General features: G+C 37.0%; 1 protein-coding gene across 3 annotated transcripts in view; it reads right to left on the bottom strand.

Annotated features, from left to right (window-relative positions):
• Positions 1–16,100, bottom strand: part of LRRC49 (leucine rich repeat containing 49) — a 153,670-nt gene that overhangs the window by 44,348 nt on the left and 93,222 nt on the right. For all 3 annotated transcript variants that reach the window (XM_029952517.1, XM_029952518.1, XM_029952519.1), the window contains 2 exons: positions 10,418–10,501; positions 5,553–5,698 (listed from right to left, as the gene is read on the bottom strand). In XM_029952517.1, coding sequence (XP_029808377.1) covers positions 5,553–5,698; positions 10,418–10,501 — 230 coding nt within the window. The remainder of the gene's footprint in view (positions 1–5,552; positions 5,699–10,417; positions 10,502–16,100) is intronic.

The following is a 16,100-nucleotide window of genomic DNA, read 5'->3' as shown; positions in this document are numbered from 1 at the left end:
AATATATACAGTAAAAGGAATGAGAAGGAAATCACAATGGCACACTAAAAAATCACTTGAACACAAAAGAGTAATGGAAGAATTAAGGAACAAAAAAGATATATGAGAGAAATCAAAGAGCAAAATGATAGAATTAAGTGCTTTCTTATCTTGATAGATTAAATTCTGCACCTAAAAGGTTTTTAGAAGAACGGATTTAAAAAACAAGATTTAATTGTATGTGGTCAACAAGATTAAAAGACACAAATAGACTGAAATTGGAAGGATGGAAAAAGATATTCCATGCGAATGATAACCAAGAGAGAGCTAGAGTGGCCGCTAATACCAGACTAATATCATGTCAGAAAGTGTTACAAGAGACATAGAAAGACATTTTATACTGATATAAAGGTCAATCCATCAGGAAGGTGCAATAATTATTAATAGTGCATTTAACATCCAAAATATATAAAGCAAAAACTGACAGAATTGAAGCGATAATTCTGCAAATTGAAGATTTTAATACCCTATTTTCAATAATAGATAGAAGAGGCAGAAAAATCAATAAGGAAATAGAAGACCTAAAGAACCCTATAAATCAACTAGATCTAGCACATACAGAAGACTTTATCCAACAATATTAGAATGTACAGTCTTCTGAAGTGAGCATGGAACATTCTTCAGAATAGACTATATGGTAAGCGACAAGTCTCACATAAAACATCTTTTCTGAAAACAATGGAATAAAATTAGAAACCAGTAACAGAGAGAAACAACAAACACTCACAAATGTATGGAAATTAATACTTTTAAAAAATGGGTCAATGAAGAAATCACTAAAGAATTAAGAAAAGTATAGCTCATAGAAAGTCGCAATGTACAAAAGTGGGAGAAGTGAAAAGAAGTGTAGATTCATCTCGCACAATGTAAACTTGAGAGCTACTATCTAGAGCAGGTGGAACAAAAAAATAGGGGTTTAATTATAGTAAATTACAAAAGTTAACAATAAAAGAACTCTAAGTATACGGTGTTGGGGGCATAACAAGTGAGCTGAATCCTTGTCTATTATACCCAAAAGTCTATCTAAAATTTTTTTAATGTTTATTTTTGAAAAAGAGAGCGAGCAGGGGAGGGGCAGAGAGAGAGAAAGATACAGAATCTCGCAGGCTCCAGGCTCTGAGCTGTAAGCAGAGAGCCGGATGTGGGGCTCAAACTCCCAAACCGTGAGATCATGACCTTAAGCAGAAATTAGATGCTTAATCAACTGAGCCACCCAGGCGCCCTGCCAACAGTCTATCTAAACTTTATAAATCAAGAAAGCATAATATACATTTAGAGATTTGGTAGAAAAGGAGTTGGCAAGATATTATTTAAAACAAAACAAAAACAAAAACAGTGGCCACATAGGTAAAAGGAAAATCAGGTGAACGTGCTATCAGAAAAGTTAATGCAAAGAGCCTTTGAAGATGAAGAGTGTCAACTATGTTAAATGGTGTGGAGCTCAAGTATAAAATAAAGACTTCAATTTCAAACAGTCAGTCTGGATACTCTGGTTAAGGGTGCCTGGTGTAGGGGTCCCTAGATGGCTCAGTTGGTTAAATGTCCGATTCAATTTCAGCCCAGGTCAAGATAATCATGATTTGTGAGATCAAGCCCCATGTTGGGCTCTGTGCTGACAGTGCAGAGCCTGCTTGGGATTTGTTCTCTCCTCTCTCTCTGCCCCTCCCCTGCTCCTGCACACTCTCTCTGTCTCTCTCTCAAAATAAGTAAACAAATTTAAAAAAAAACCTGGTATATACACATAAAAGGTATAATCAGCTCTTTCAGAAATAATTCTATCTCTCAGATGCACGAGATTTTACATGAATCAGACAACTGCCAACTAAATTGAAGAAATTGTCATTAACCACTAGAAGTTACAAGTAATTTTGCATTAAAGTTTCACCAATAATTCACTGTCTTGAGTTTTACTTTTCTGACTTCAAATATCATTTGTGTCTCCTTGACTTCATAGTTTTAAAGTCCTTAAAAGGGTCAGACCAAGAAAATATAATGGTGTCTCCATGGCACTTTGAACTTACATCAGTAAAATATAAACCTTCTGCCAGAACCTGTGGATCACTTTCCAATGATTCATTACTGCTCTCCGTCTCCTCTCCACTGAACCCATACATCACTTTTCCCATCTCTCCCAAATTCTTCCTTTGTACTTCTTGCTTAAAAGGCCTCTCTGACTTTGTGGAACTTTTAATAAAAATTCTGAAACTCTTGGCAGTAACTATAAGGCATAACAATTTTCACTAACAGATACTTCCTCTTTCTCTTGGAACTCGCTGCTTGTTTTTGAGACCATAAAAGTGAAGACTCTATAATTTTAAATTATTTTAGAGAATCACAGAACGTTGGGCCATAAGCTGCCTAAAAAGTTCAAAGTGATGGGAAAATCATATTAACAGTCTGGAACTCACCTATCAGAGATAGTTTTGCCAGGTAAGAGCCAGTTAATAGACAAAGACATCTCTGCACTCACTGTAGCCGCCGACACTAGTAAAACGAGAATAGTGACGGGCTTAGCAAGCGCATGGGATGCATGCCTCAGACTGCTGAGTACACTGACCCCTGGTTCCTGTCTAGGTCTACCATCAGTAACTTCAGGATCTACAATAGCTTCAACTGATGTCTCTCCGACGACCTTCACTTCTTCTCTGCCCCAGTGACCCACTTCCACGGCCACAACAATGGCCTCCAAGTTGCTCTGAATGTTGTCATTACTTAGGTATGTCCCGCCTTTGAAATCTTCAACTTCAGCGTCTTAACTCTGACCATAAACTCCCTCTATTTAAACTCACTATTAACCCTCTTACTCCCAAGCTTCTCATCTTCAACTTCACTTAGAGTTCTGGTGTCAGAAATATTAAATTTTCTCCTAATCTGTAGGCAACCTTCTATTTTTTAATTCTTTAAAAATTTAGCCTAGACCACATCACCCATCATTTTTTTCTTCTATCATTCTACTTAGATTTTTTATTATTTACCTTAGATCCTTTATCTCCTTATTTTTTATCAAACACATAGCTTCTCTGCTGTTATAGCTACCTACTCTGTGCTCCTGGAATACTTATTCAACAATTCTGACTACAGTAACAACAATTTCATAGTCTCTAAGCTCATTTAGTTCTTCAGAATTTTCCTTCAATCTTTCAACACCTTCCTAATTAGCTCCCTCTGGATACCAAACAAGGCCTGGAAAAACGGAGATATACCATAATTTTTAAAGTGATGATTTATTATCTTAACAATATCAATACTTCTGAAATTAATAACTTAAATGTCATTTGACTATAATTCTTAACATTTCTATTTGGATTAAATAATTTTCATTAGAATATAACGAACATACAATGTTATATTAGCAGCTTAAATGATTTTAAAGTTCACATGGAAGAACAAGTATGTGGGAATTAAAACTTAGAAGAGTGAAAGATTTCCCATACACAGATATTAAAAGGTACTACAAAACTACTATAATCAAAAGAGTTCTGATTATTAAAACAGATAAACAGATTAGTGAAATGGAATAGAAAGTTCAGAAATATATCCAAATATTTACAGGAACCTGATGTAAGATGAAAATGGCATTCTCATTAAAAAAGAGAAAACCTTAATTAGGAAATTCTATGATCAAATTAACCAATTGAAATAAAATAAGATTAGACTCTCAACACTATGTTTAGAAATAAAGTTGATGTAGAAAAAACTAACTTTTAAAACCTTATTAAAATTTTAGAATATAATGTGTAAGATTACTTGGATAGACTTGGATCTAGGAAACCATCTTAAGAAAGACAGGAAGAAAAATTTTTTTTAAAGAGCAATCAGGGATGCCTGGGTGGCTCAGTCGGGTAAGCATCTGACTTCAGCTCAGGTCATGATCTCATGGTTTATGGGTTCAAGCCCCACATCAGGCTCTGTGCTGACAGCTAGCTCAGAACCTGCAGCCTACTTCAGATTCTGTTTCTCCCTGTCTGTCTGACCCTCCCCTGCTCACGCTGTCTCTGGCTCTCAAAAATAAAATAAAAAAACATTAAAAAAGAGCAATCAGAAATAAACTGACTTGTCTACACTTGTCTATCTCATAAATCTAAAGTTTTAACTTTATAAAGTGTTATAGTTCTGACCAAGTAAAAGGATATCAAATAAAGCTCTAGGGCAATATAAGAATGATATATATTTGCTTTATAAATTTATCACTTAATTAAAATTGCTATTCTTATTGCTTTATTTTGCTAGCTGAAAGAGCTGAGAGGTGCTGCCTGTGGATATGATAGCCATGTGAGCTGAAGGAAGTATACGGATCAATATAAATTAATCCTATAACTAAAATTTTTGAAGTATATTTGTTTAAATATATGTCACATTCTTTAACTCCAGAAAACTTCCAAAATATTAGCCTAATACCTCTTAAATTATTTTCTTCATGGCACTCTTGTGTATAAAAAAAGTTTACAGAATATGACCTGAAAACTTGGAAGAAAAGCTACATTATATCTAGTTTGGAGTGTGCTTCATAATATGGTTAAGGTCATTAGGTAATGGTGCTTCATCAGATGAAACAAAATTAAAATGCATTCTATCTTTGATTTTTAGGCATTATTTTAAAATTATGTATAATATATTTTTAAAATTATAAACTATAAAGATAAATATGCTTTATATTCCTCTCATTTACTTGATTCCAATATGATTTCTTAAGAGGAAGAGAAACATGTAAAATCTACATGATGTACTCAGATTTGCTCATAAACCAGGGGACATATATTACATGGCACATATGTCATAGAAGAAAGAGGCTGTAAGCCCCTGGAATAGATAGATCTCACAGAACACAATGGAGTAATTATTCAGAGTTCAAGCCAAAATTGCTCGATACTATTAGTTAGGAGTAAGGTTTTTTGTGTTGGCTGCTAGGTGAAGGTAATCAGTAATCAGAATCAGAATTCTTTTCCTGTTAAAGTTATACTCTAGTAGGGAAGACAGGAAATCCTGGTTATGGTAAGTGCTGAGAAGGGCGAGTGCACAGTAGTGAGAGGTAAGAGGAGTATCTGATCTGGTCTAGTCTCCAGGAGGTAGTTAGGGAAGGCTTTTCAGGGAGCGTGTGGTTTGACTTTAAGGCCGTCGGGCTGGCATGAGCCAGGGCAGGGGTGGGAAGCCGGGCAGGGACAATACAGCTGTTTGCGGGAGTGAGGCTCTGAGATGGGAAGTAACTGACAGCATCTTGATGATAACGTGATGCAGCAGGATGTGACGGTGCAGAATGAAACAGGGGAGGTGGGTAGAGGGTCTCCTAGGCCACATTAGTCTAGATAAGAAAGCACTGAAGGGTTTTGTAAATTAGGGGGCCACTTTGTATTTTCAGTATTTGCATCTTCACTTTTAAATAGAAACTTCTAATCTTAGCAGGTTTTCTTAACATAACTATTTTTTAAATAATTCTGTGTGAAAGGCTTCCCCATGACTGCTCCAAATTCAGTTCTCCAAAGACAGTAGTACCTGGAAAGAATACCATTGCATACCCTGTTTCCTCTGGAAATGCAGAGACGGGGTCCTGAGAAGGAGAGTCAGAAACATTTCTGTCTTGATTTGTAGCAATACTGGGTATTCGATGCTGCTGCAGGTCCCACTTTCGAGCTACGTTGTTAATTGTTAACCTTTTCTTCTCCTATGAAAAAGTGTATGGGACAAGAATTATAAAATGCCATTTTTGCAGCAGCCAAGTATCCCAGAAGCACGCTGTCTGTAGTACTTATGCTTTTTAAAGCAGTCTATTCCTTATACATAGCTACAAATCGGTACATCCTAAAAGTACACCGGCCTTTATTTACTTTGTGCATTCACACATCTCAACCACGGTCTATCACCCTTCAGGAGAAAAAATTACACACAAACAATAATTACTCCCATTGGAGCTATGAAAATTAACTATCTGAAAGTTTTAATTTGACAGAAGTTTTTATACTTGTTATCTGAGACTTTAATTTGACAGAACTTTATATTGGCAGAAATATAAATTCTGTCAAATTAAATTTGACAGAAATTTTTATGCTTCTGTGTTTAAACATCGCAAGAAGAAAAGTAGTAACATATTAGTTTTCCTACCTAAGAATTCAGACGACTATGACGGAATAATCTTGGTTGAGAGGTGGGGAGAAGAGGGACTGAACAATGTTCCAAGCTTCACAGCATGAATTGCAATGTCTGAACATTAGTAAGGACATAAAGACTACTAAAGAAATTGTACGGGGTTGAAATGTTTCTAGGAAACTAGTACTACTCCAGATGAACAGGAAAGTATCTGCAATGGATGCCTTAGTAGAGTGATTTTCATACTTCAGCTAGCGTGCCTCAAATCACCTGGAGAACTTATTACAACACCGACTGCTGGCTCTTACCCCATTCTGAGTTAGTGTGTTTGAGGTGGGGCTTGAGAATTTGCATTTCTAAAAGCTCCCAGCTATGGTTAAGGCTACTGGTCCTGAAAGAAAAGGTCCAGGTGGCAATGTTTCTACTCAGCTTATATAAATAGATAAAGGAAATAATCACTACCTAGGTAAGTCTCCATTATCAAAAGTTAACATTTTTGAATGGCATGTCAATATAGTCAGAGGGCTAAAAATACACCTTTTCCCTTTCCTCCTTACTGAGAGCACTCTCATCAGGCCGGCTGTGGGATACTGACCTCTCCTCATCTACTGCCTCTGGACTCAGTGAGGGCTGTTAGTAAGATTCTCTGTCCATTTCCTCAGTGCACATTATACATGTAGAGTAATACATGTTTGGTTCTACCTCTTTGCCTATATTTGGATATCTAAAATTTTAGCCTGGAAAAATGGCATTGGGTAGGAATGAAAAGTGATAACAAAGCTTAATTAAAAAATTAACTTTTTAGAAGTTGTGTGTTTAAAACCATTTTCAGCATGGGTTCTTTTACTATTGCGTGGCATTTCAAGTCTGTCTATATTGTTAAATGGGTTATGCTTAATATGCATATACTTCTGAGACTTTGGGGCATTTTATGTGTATCCTCTTATCTAAAGCGAGTAGGAAAATAAATAAATAAATAAATAAATAAATAAATAAATAAATAGAGTAGGAATCTGCCATTCTACTGTAAAAAAATTTTTTTCCAAATCTATACTAAAAGGCTTCCTACCCTAAGGAATTCTATTTCAGTTATTCGTGGATAACTGATACAAACCAATTCTTAATCTAAGTAGTGTCATTTTTACTCAGTAGCCAGCGGCAGTGAGTTAATGGCAGATGGCTCCATGCATTCAGTTTCCTGGCTGACTGGTAGTTGGTGGAAAAAAATATTTTTAATGAGGTAGATATGGCTATGTTTAGAATAAAGGTACACAATATCTTTATACCGCTGAGTATGTTAACAAATTTATAAGATACTCTGAAAATACAAAAACTCTTATACCCACCCCAAAGTTAAACCACAAAGTTAAATAAATTTGGGTTATTGAAATTAGATCAACAGCAGGTTGACTAAGAGAATGGATATTGGTACTGGGGCCAAGAAGAGAAAGACATACTTTAAAACAGGAGTATGGCCTGGGGTCAGGTGGGGGGGTCACTGGCTGACCAGGGGGCCACAAAAGGGCTCTAGGTATCTGGTGCAAGAAAAAAAGCAGCAAGAGGAAATGCTAGAGATTCTGCAAGGCAAAAGTGCAGGGTGGGGGGATGGTCCCCAAAGAAAATCTTCTCCTTAAAGATCATGGATGCATTTGGCGTATCAGTTCTAGACATGTCTCTAAAGCTAGGTAACAAAACATTGCCAAGTCTGTGTTAAGGTGACAATCATTTTAGAAGATTCCAAATTTCGGCTTCTGCCACTTGGGTCTATTCTTCGTAGTCCAAGCAATGCTGCACCAGTATATCCTGTAACCGTCACTTCCATTTATTTCCAAGGTTGCAAAGAAAACAGAAAGACAGAAAAAGCAACCAGGCGGAAGGTCTGTGTCGATGCACTCTTCTGGTCCCTTCATAACCACCCACCCACTTTTCTTAATGATCAATATGAGGCTTTGCACGAAACAATAGGCATCAAATGCCAAGGGTCTTTGGTACTGGGATCTCAAATCTGAGCTAGGGCTAGAACCCAGGTCTCTTGATTTCCCATGCTCTTCCCCTAATTAAAAAATTTTAAAGCTAAATAACCCTCATAATTAAAGAGTCTTATTTAGTGACTTCATGATTTTTTAAAGTTTAAAAATAAATTTTTCCAAACATGTAAAAATCAGGTTGGCTAAATATTCAATGGCATATTTCCAAAAATGCTGACAGTGAAACACATCTGAATTGGATAGACAAGAAAAACATTTTAGTGCAAAGGTGGAGTCAAGTGCAATTTGTTGCCCATGCCAGGATCAACTTACATTGGTAGCTTTAAAAGCTAAATCACCAATGGAACTTCTTTGTTTAGTCTTCCTTTTCATGCTCCAGAGCTCACACAAGTGTGTACTTCTGGTCTGAGAGCTTTAGTCTATTTATTTACTATGTACTCCTATTCAGTTATTCATTCATTCACTTATGTATCTGAAAGCAGCAGCTATACGATAGGAAACATAGTTGACCCTTGACCAACATAGGGGTTGGGTTAGGAGTGCTAAAAATCTGCATGAACTTTAGACTCCTCAAAAACGTAACTACTAATAGCCTACTGTTGACTGGAAACCTTCCTGATAACATAAACAGTTGATTAACAGATACTCTGTATGTTATATGTATCATTTATTGTGATCAAATAATAAAGTGAGAGAAAATAAAACATTAAGAAAATCATAAGGAATAGAAAATACATTTACAGTACTGTATTGCATTCATTGAAAAAAAAATATCCATGTAATAAGTGGACCTGTGTAGTTCAAACTCCTATTGTTCAAGATTCAGCTCTGCTACTGTTTGTAAATGAACCATTCTGAAAGTTTACCAATAGTATTATCTGGCAATGGTAACTCTTGCTCCTACACATTTAAAAACTACTGCCTACAATTGTCTGCAGAGAATGTTTTGGGCCAACCTTTAAATTTTTTTTAATGTTTTGTTTATTTTTGAGACAGAGCATGAGAGGGAGAGGGACAGAGAAAGAGGGAGATACAGAAGATGAAACAAGCTCCAAGCTCTGAGCTGTCAGCACAGAGCCTGACGCAGGGCTTGAACCCATGAACGTGAGATCATGACCTGAGCCGAAGTCGGAGACTTAACTGACTGAACCACGCAGGCGCCCCTGGACCAACCTTTAGAAATATTCCAAAATAGGAAAGACTAATATCCTATTGGCTAAAGCCAGTAAGATAGAGATGTCAAGAGAGGGCTTAGGTACATCTAATTAATGGAATGAGGGGAAACATAAAAGTTGGGGAGGGGTCAGGAGGTTAGAAATAACAGCAAGTGAGAAATTGTGGCACAATGGGTAAGAATTGTAAATACTTTTAAAGTAGTAGTATTGAGCCGAGAGGGTTGAGACCAAGTTGTTTTTGTTTTTTGTTAGTTTAGGAGTAGTTTTCATAGAGTAAAAGACATTGATTCAAGTATGCTCTTCGATCAGTTTTCACCAATGCATAGACCCATGTAACCCAAACCCCTACCAGGACCCACATTTCTGTCGCCCCTAAGTTCCCTTGTTTCCTAGGCTTATTTTGTACAACTTTGTATCCTTACTAGTCATTTTTGAATTCTAAACGGCATTTTAATTTTTACAAAAGAATAGCACCTACATAAGACAAGAATAAGCAATTATAATCAGTGTGATATCCTTAGTTCTAGAATACAGGATGAACATAATACAGGCTATAACCTCTAAGCTGTCTTTGTTCATCATACTTCTGTGATGTGAATGTAAAGCATTTAAAAAGGAAACATTTATTTATAAGGAAAACTATATCTGATATGCTAAATCATTTATACTAGATTAAAACAAATTTTAATTCCTAAATCCTCAGAATCTTTACCACCTCTATATAAGAGAAGCTAATAGAGAAAGTTTTTAAATGTAAAAAACAATTATTACAAAAGAAACCCACGTATCAGAGCTCATTCAAATATCTCAGTAAAGACGATGGTCTATTAACAGCGGTTTCCGAAACTAAGAGCACAAGGCACAGGGCACACAGGGTGATGCCAAGTGTGGAGAAGTGTAGCTTGTGCTCAATGTATTTTTTCTGTTTCCTTTAAAATGTCCAGCTTTTGTATGTATTTTATAATGTACATTACGTTGCATTACAGAAGTACAGGTTTATTTAGAGGTAATTTCTAAATGTTTGAAGGGTATTCCTTAAAAAAAGTTGTACTGGTAGGAATGGAAACTGTACTGAACGTGGAAACCGCTCTTCCGGCTGACCAGCTAGCTCCACGCACACCGTAGAGGAAGTACCTTTAGCAAGGACTGTTTATGGCTTTCCCGCCTCTTCTCTTCCTCTTTTTTGGCTACGACAGATGCCATACGCCTTTCTTCTTCCTAAAAGAAAACATGTTTACAAGTGTTATCAAGTATTTAACCTTTATTTCTTGCGTTCGGCAAGTCTGGTTCTCTTTGTGAGAAGCGTACTGCTTGATCATAGAAAAACTTCTCTTGATTTTTTTTCTTCCCAATTCTAAAAACCTATGCTCTTAACTCTACTCCCGATTCTCGATGTGAGATGAGCATAGCTAATACAAGAAAGAAAACAGAATGAAAAGAGCAAGAAAAAGGGGGGAGCAAGTTTACACAGTTTTTCTTTTTAAAAGAATTTATGTCTTTATTTTTATTTTGAGAGCAAGAGAGACAGACACGGAGCAGGAGAGGGGCAGAGAGAGAGGGAGACACAGGATCTGAAGCAGGCTCCAGGCTCTGAGCTGTCTGCACAGAGCCCGATGCAGGGCTCAAACCCACAGACCATGAGATCATGACCTGAGCCGAAGTCAGACGCTCAGCCGACTGAGTCACCCAGATGCCCCTACACAGTTTTTCCTTAAAAGCCATGCACTACAGTTCCACATAGAAAGACTTAAAGACTTTTTTTTAGGGGCACCTGGGTGGTCAGTCTGTTGAGCATCTGGCTTCGAGTCAGGTCACGATCTCACGGTTAGTGGGTTCGAGCCCCGCATCAGACTTGGCGCTGACAGCTCAAAGCCTGGAGTCTGTCTTCAGATTCTGTGTCTCCCTCTCTCTCTCTGACCCTCCCCTGCTCATGCTGCCTCTCTCTGCCTCTCTCTCTCTCTCTCTCAAAAATAAGTAAAACATTAAAAAAACAAAAACAAAAACAACTTTCTTTTATGAATATGAAAATGACAGGCATTTTACTTCTAACAACTCTTTTCTGTAAATCAGAGCTTTTTAAGTAATAAAACAAGTGTGAAAGACTTAAAACTCTCCATATTAAATGTTAGTAAAATTATTCTGTTAATATCATTACTTTTACTTTGCCTTTATGATGATTTGGCTAGCCTAATTTCTTAAATTCTAAAAACTATAAAATAACTTTATGGTTTGGAAAAAAATTTTTTAACTTGGCCCTAATCCCAACATGGTAAATCACATCTTATCATTTCTGTGTCACCTTATAATATTCACTATAAATGACTGTTTTAAAGTTGCAATCCATATACACATTGTGGGTCATGTTTTTTTCCCCTAAAGACGATCACATTTTGTAAGTTATAACCATGTCATTTAAAATTTTAATATCAAAAGATTTGCAGGAGTTCAAGATGATGTCACAATTTGAAAACACAATTCCTTCTGAAAAGACAAACTTGAAACTATCTTCAGAGATAGAAACTATGAGAAATAATTTAGCACATTTGAAGAACTCTTTCAGAAATGAAAAAAATGAAAAACTCCAGAGGAGGGGAGTTGAAGAGCGAACTGTGCACAGCTGAAGAGAATCAGGCAACTGGGGAACAGGTCACTAAATTTGCCACCTGCCTTCCGAGCACCCTGTCTTCCCCATGATAGCACTTAACCAGCTCCCTTCCAATGATCTCTGCTACTCTCTCTCTCCTTTCCTACCCTAAAAGCTCTTTGAAGGTATGGACCACGTCAGCTCCTGGCGCAGTCAGGACAGCCAATAAATATGTATTTGAAGAATTAATGATTAAATATACATCTTCAAAAATCTGTTCAATCATTTCTTAAAACTAGTACCACCAAACCAAATGGAAGACACACTTTTCTGGGGCTCCTGATACGTTGACAAATTGCTCCTCCATAAATGTAGTATGATTTCCCCTCTGCAGGAAGTGAGCATTTGATTTAAAACATGATGGACAGTCACAAGAGCTGTTGACCAAGTATCCTTTGCCTTTCCACAGCCAGGCCATGTTGTAAGACAGCAATTCTTGCCCTTTCTAAGTTAGGTGCGGTTCTGTGACCTCCTTTGACCAACGTCAAATGAACAAAAGTGACTTATGTGTACTTCTGGAGGAAGCTTTCAAAGACCATGTATGGCGTAGCTGTTCTCTCTGTCACGTCTGCGATCGAGTCTACGATGCTCCACAGGGTGGGTACTTTAAAAGCCTTGTTCTGGAATGAGGACAACATAGAGCAAAGTTCCCAGACCGCACTCTCTGGGCAGAAGGGCAGCATGAGCATGAAATAAACTTTGTTGCTTTATTCCATTGAGGTCAGAGAGGTTGTTACTACTGTGTAATCCAGCCTATCCGGACCAGTACATATATTATGTTAGAAGTAAGGAAAGTCAGAGGCCATGAAAATGTATTCTAGGGGCTGAGACCTTACAAATGCTTCTGAAGATAAAGAAATGACCTAAAGAAGTATATAGAAAATACACAAAGGACAATTATCACGGAGCTAAAAAGAAAACTAGAAATGCATCCACTTGCACACTCTAATTTTAGAAATGAAGAAATGACTACTCTGAGAAGGTTACTAATTTATCCAAGGCCACATGGCTAGTGACAAAGTGAGGACCAGGATCAGAAGCTGTGTCTTATGAGAAATGGAATTTGTAGTATTTTTTATAATAAGGACATATTTAAATGTATTTTACTGATTTTAGAAAGATATAAAAGATATTGAAATTCAGTAGTAATCTGCTATATGATTTAATTGTTTTAAAGGGAATGGAAATTGAATGTGACTTCTGGTGAATTTAAAGTCTGTTACAATATGGAAAATAGTTATTCTTGGTGTTTGAAGGCTGAATAGTGGTTATGAGGAGAAACATACCAAATAAGAAATTCAGAAGCTTGATCCCTAGCTTCACAGAGTAGCTGGATTAATAATTAAACTCTTTTGTTCAGTAACTACTGATCTGGTACCTATTAAGTATAACCTATTTCAGAACAAACTTTGTAAAAGAGCAAACTATATTGATGTTTAATTGTGGATTCATCTATAAATGTGAACTAGAAACAGACTGGTAATTTAAAGAGCCAATTTCAAACAGTACTGGAAACTGCATGGATCACGTACTGCACATACTTAAGAGACGATTTCATCAGATTTTCAAAAAGAATTTGAGCTTCTATTAAAGGCAGTAGGACACTAAAAGAAAGGCTAAACCTAAGAAAACTGAATGTAGGCCAAATCAACTCAAATATTGAGTGTTTAAAGGAATTTATACATCTGATGACTATATTTCAGCCCAAATAATTATAGAGTAGCTAAACTTGGAAACAAAAATAAACCTCTACTTGTAAAGATAAGCTATAAATCTGTTGGTAAAAAGGAAAGAAACTGTAAAATCCTGGCATCTTCATGATAATAGTTCAATGTCTGGGATAAAAGCCATATCCTTTATATAGCAACGGAAAGGATCGATCTGAGACCAAAAAATATATACTTTTTTCCTTACTTCAGTCTGTCACGAAGATAAAATATAGAAATGATTTCAAACTCATTAAGAAGTACCGTGATTTAATAGGTGTTTGATAACTTAGATTATACTCTGTTAGCAGACTATTAAGGCTCTAAAACAATGCATATTTTATATGAGAAGAAGTTTTGCTCCAAATAAATAATAGTGGCTCTAATATAGGCAGTAATTTATTATGCATAATTTAGAAAAATAAATGGCAATGTGGAGTTTTAACCATATACTTTAGAATAGTTAGTTATAAAAGACATTACTTCCTTGACTCCAACAAATATTAAGACAGACTTTAAAATCAGAGTTTTTGTCTAGAAGAGATGGTCCGTATTTTTCATTCAAACAATGAAAAACATTTCTTAACAGAAAAATGGTTTTTTCTTTTTTTTATAAAATTTTTTTAATGTTTTTTATTTATTTTTGAGAGACAGAGAGAGACAGTGCAAGCAGGGGAGGGTCAGGGAGAGAGGGAGACACAGAATCTGAAGCAGGCTCCAGGCTCTGAGCTAGCTGTCAGCACAGAGCGGGGCTCGAACCCACGAATCGTGAGATCATGACCAGAGCCGAAGTTGGTTGCTTAACTGACTGAGCCACCCAGGCGCCCGAAAAATGTTTTTTCTTAACAGAGAAAACTGATTTTTCTAGGTCATAGTTAATGTCAGAGTGAAGGTTGGAAGCCATGTCACCTGACTTCTCTTGACCCAGGGATATTAGTTATTAAATATTGGGGGGGGCTGAATAGCCTAGGTTATACTGCTATAAAAACTTTGAAATGGATATGGGCTTAATGACAAAAGCTTACTTCTTTTTTTTTTTTTAAGTTTATTTATTTTGAGACAGAGAGCATGCAGGGGAGGGGCGGAGAGACAGAGAGGGAGAGAGAGAATCCCAAGCAGGCTCTGCACTGCCAGCCCAGAGCCTGATGAGGGGCTCGAGCTCACGAACTGTGAGATCATGATCTGAGCCAAAATCAAGAGCCGGGTGCTTAACCGACTGAGCCACTCAGGTGCTCCGACGAAAGCTCACTGCTTGATGGTTCAGAGAACACCGCAACTGTCCTCCATGCAGTGCCTAAGTGTTCCCGGGGTCAACTCAATACATGCGTCCACAATGACCACCACACGGGAGACAAGCAGTGAAAATCATACACTGGCTTTTAAATGCTTCTGCCTGAAAGCTATATGCACGGCTTCTGCTCACACTTCGTTGGCCAAAGCAAGCTGCACAACCACACTTAAGGTGAAGGGGAAGGGAATGCAATCCTTCCACCTGCCAAAAAGAGGAGGAGAATCAGGATGTATTGGTGAGCATCAGTAATGCCACCACAACAGAAAACTCACTTGTTTCAGATAAGGCTGTTCCAATTTTTGGAGAGCAAATGGGGTCATATTAAGCCAACAAATGTGGGTCTGAAGTGAAAACTTTAGAAATTCTAGTTGTGTCTGTTTCAGAATTCTGAGAATAGTGCCTGTGTTAGAAAAATACTGCCTTAGTTATTAAAAGGGGGAAATTCTGCCTCCTAGAATTATCTATACAACGGTCCTTGTTCTAGGCCCCCAAAATGTGTCTATTCTCCTTTCTATGGACAGTTGTGAAAATATTTGAAGACCACTGTTTTATCTTCCTTATGTCTTCTCCTGTCAGTAAGTTGTGTCAGGTTCTGCGGACACCCTCCAGTTCCTTGTCACCCCCTAAGACTAAGAGTTCAGGTGTAATCTGGCCATTAAAGAAAAAATGGGGACTATTGTCCCCATTTTCCTGAATTCCCTATTTCTATAAATGATATTGTTTTAAACCATATTTACTTTTAATGGTCACATCTCACAACTCAATTTGAACTTAATTTGCTAAGTCTCATCTCACGTAACTCTGCATTTGTGCTGGGAATTATTTGTTGTGATGGAGTAAAATCCAGGATTTCCAATTTATCTATTTTTGTCTTGCTAAATTATGCTTATTTTTCTACACTAGAGGTCAGCAAATTTTCTCTGGAAAGGACCGGATAGTAAATGCTTTAGGCTTTGTGAGCCATGTAAGATCTCTATCATGTGTTGCTTTTCTTTTGTCTTTTTTTATTTTTAATATGATGCTCTAAAAATCTATAAACCATTCTTAGCCCGAGAGCTGTTCAGATACAGCCTGCAGGATAGATGTGGCCCACAGGCCATTGTTTGCCAAACCGTGTTCTAGATTTATTGAGCTACTTTGGGATTGTGATTCGATTAACCAGTATATCAGAGTCTC

This window comes from Suricata suricatta, chromosome 9, assembly GCF_006229205.1.
Source record: "Suricata suricatta isolate VVHF042 chromosome 9, meerkat_22Aug2017_6uvM2_HiC, whole genome shotgun sequence".
NCBI lineage: Eukaryota > Metazoa > Chordata > Mammalia > Carnivora > Herpestidae > Suricata > Suricata suricatta.
Note: the sequence above shows the minus strand (reverse complement) of the source record. Positions and strands in the feature narration are given on the sequence as shown.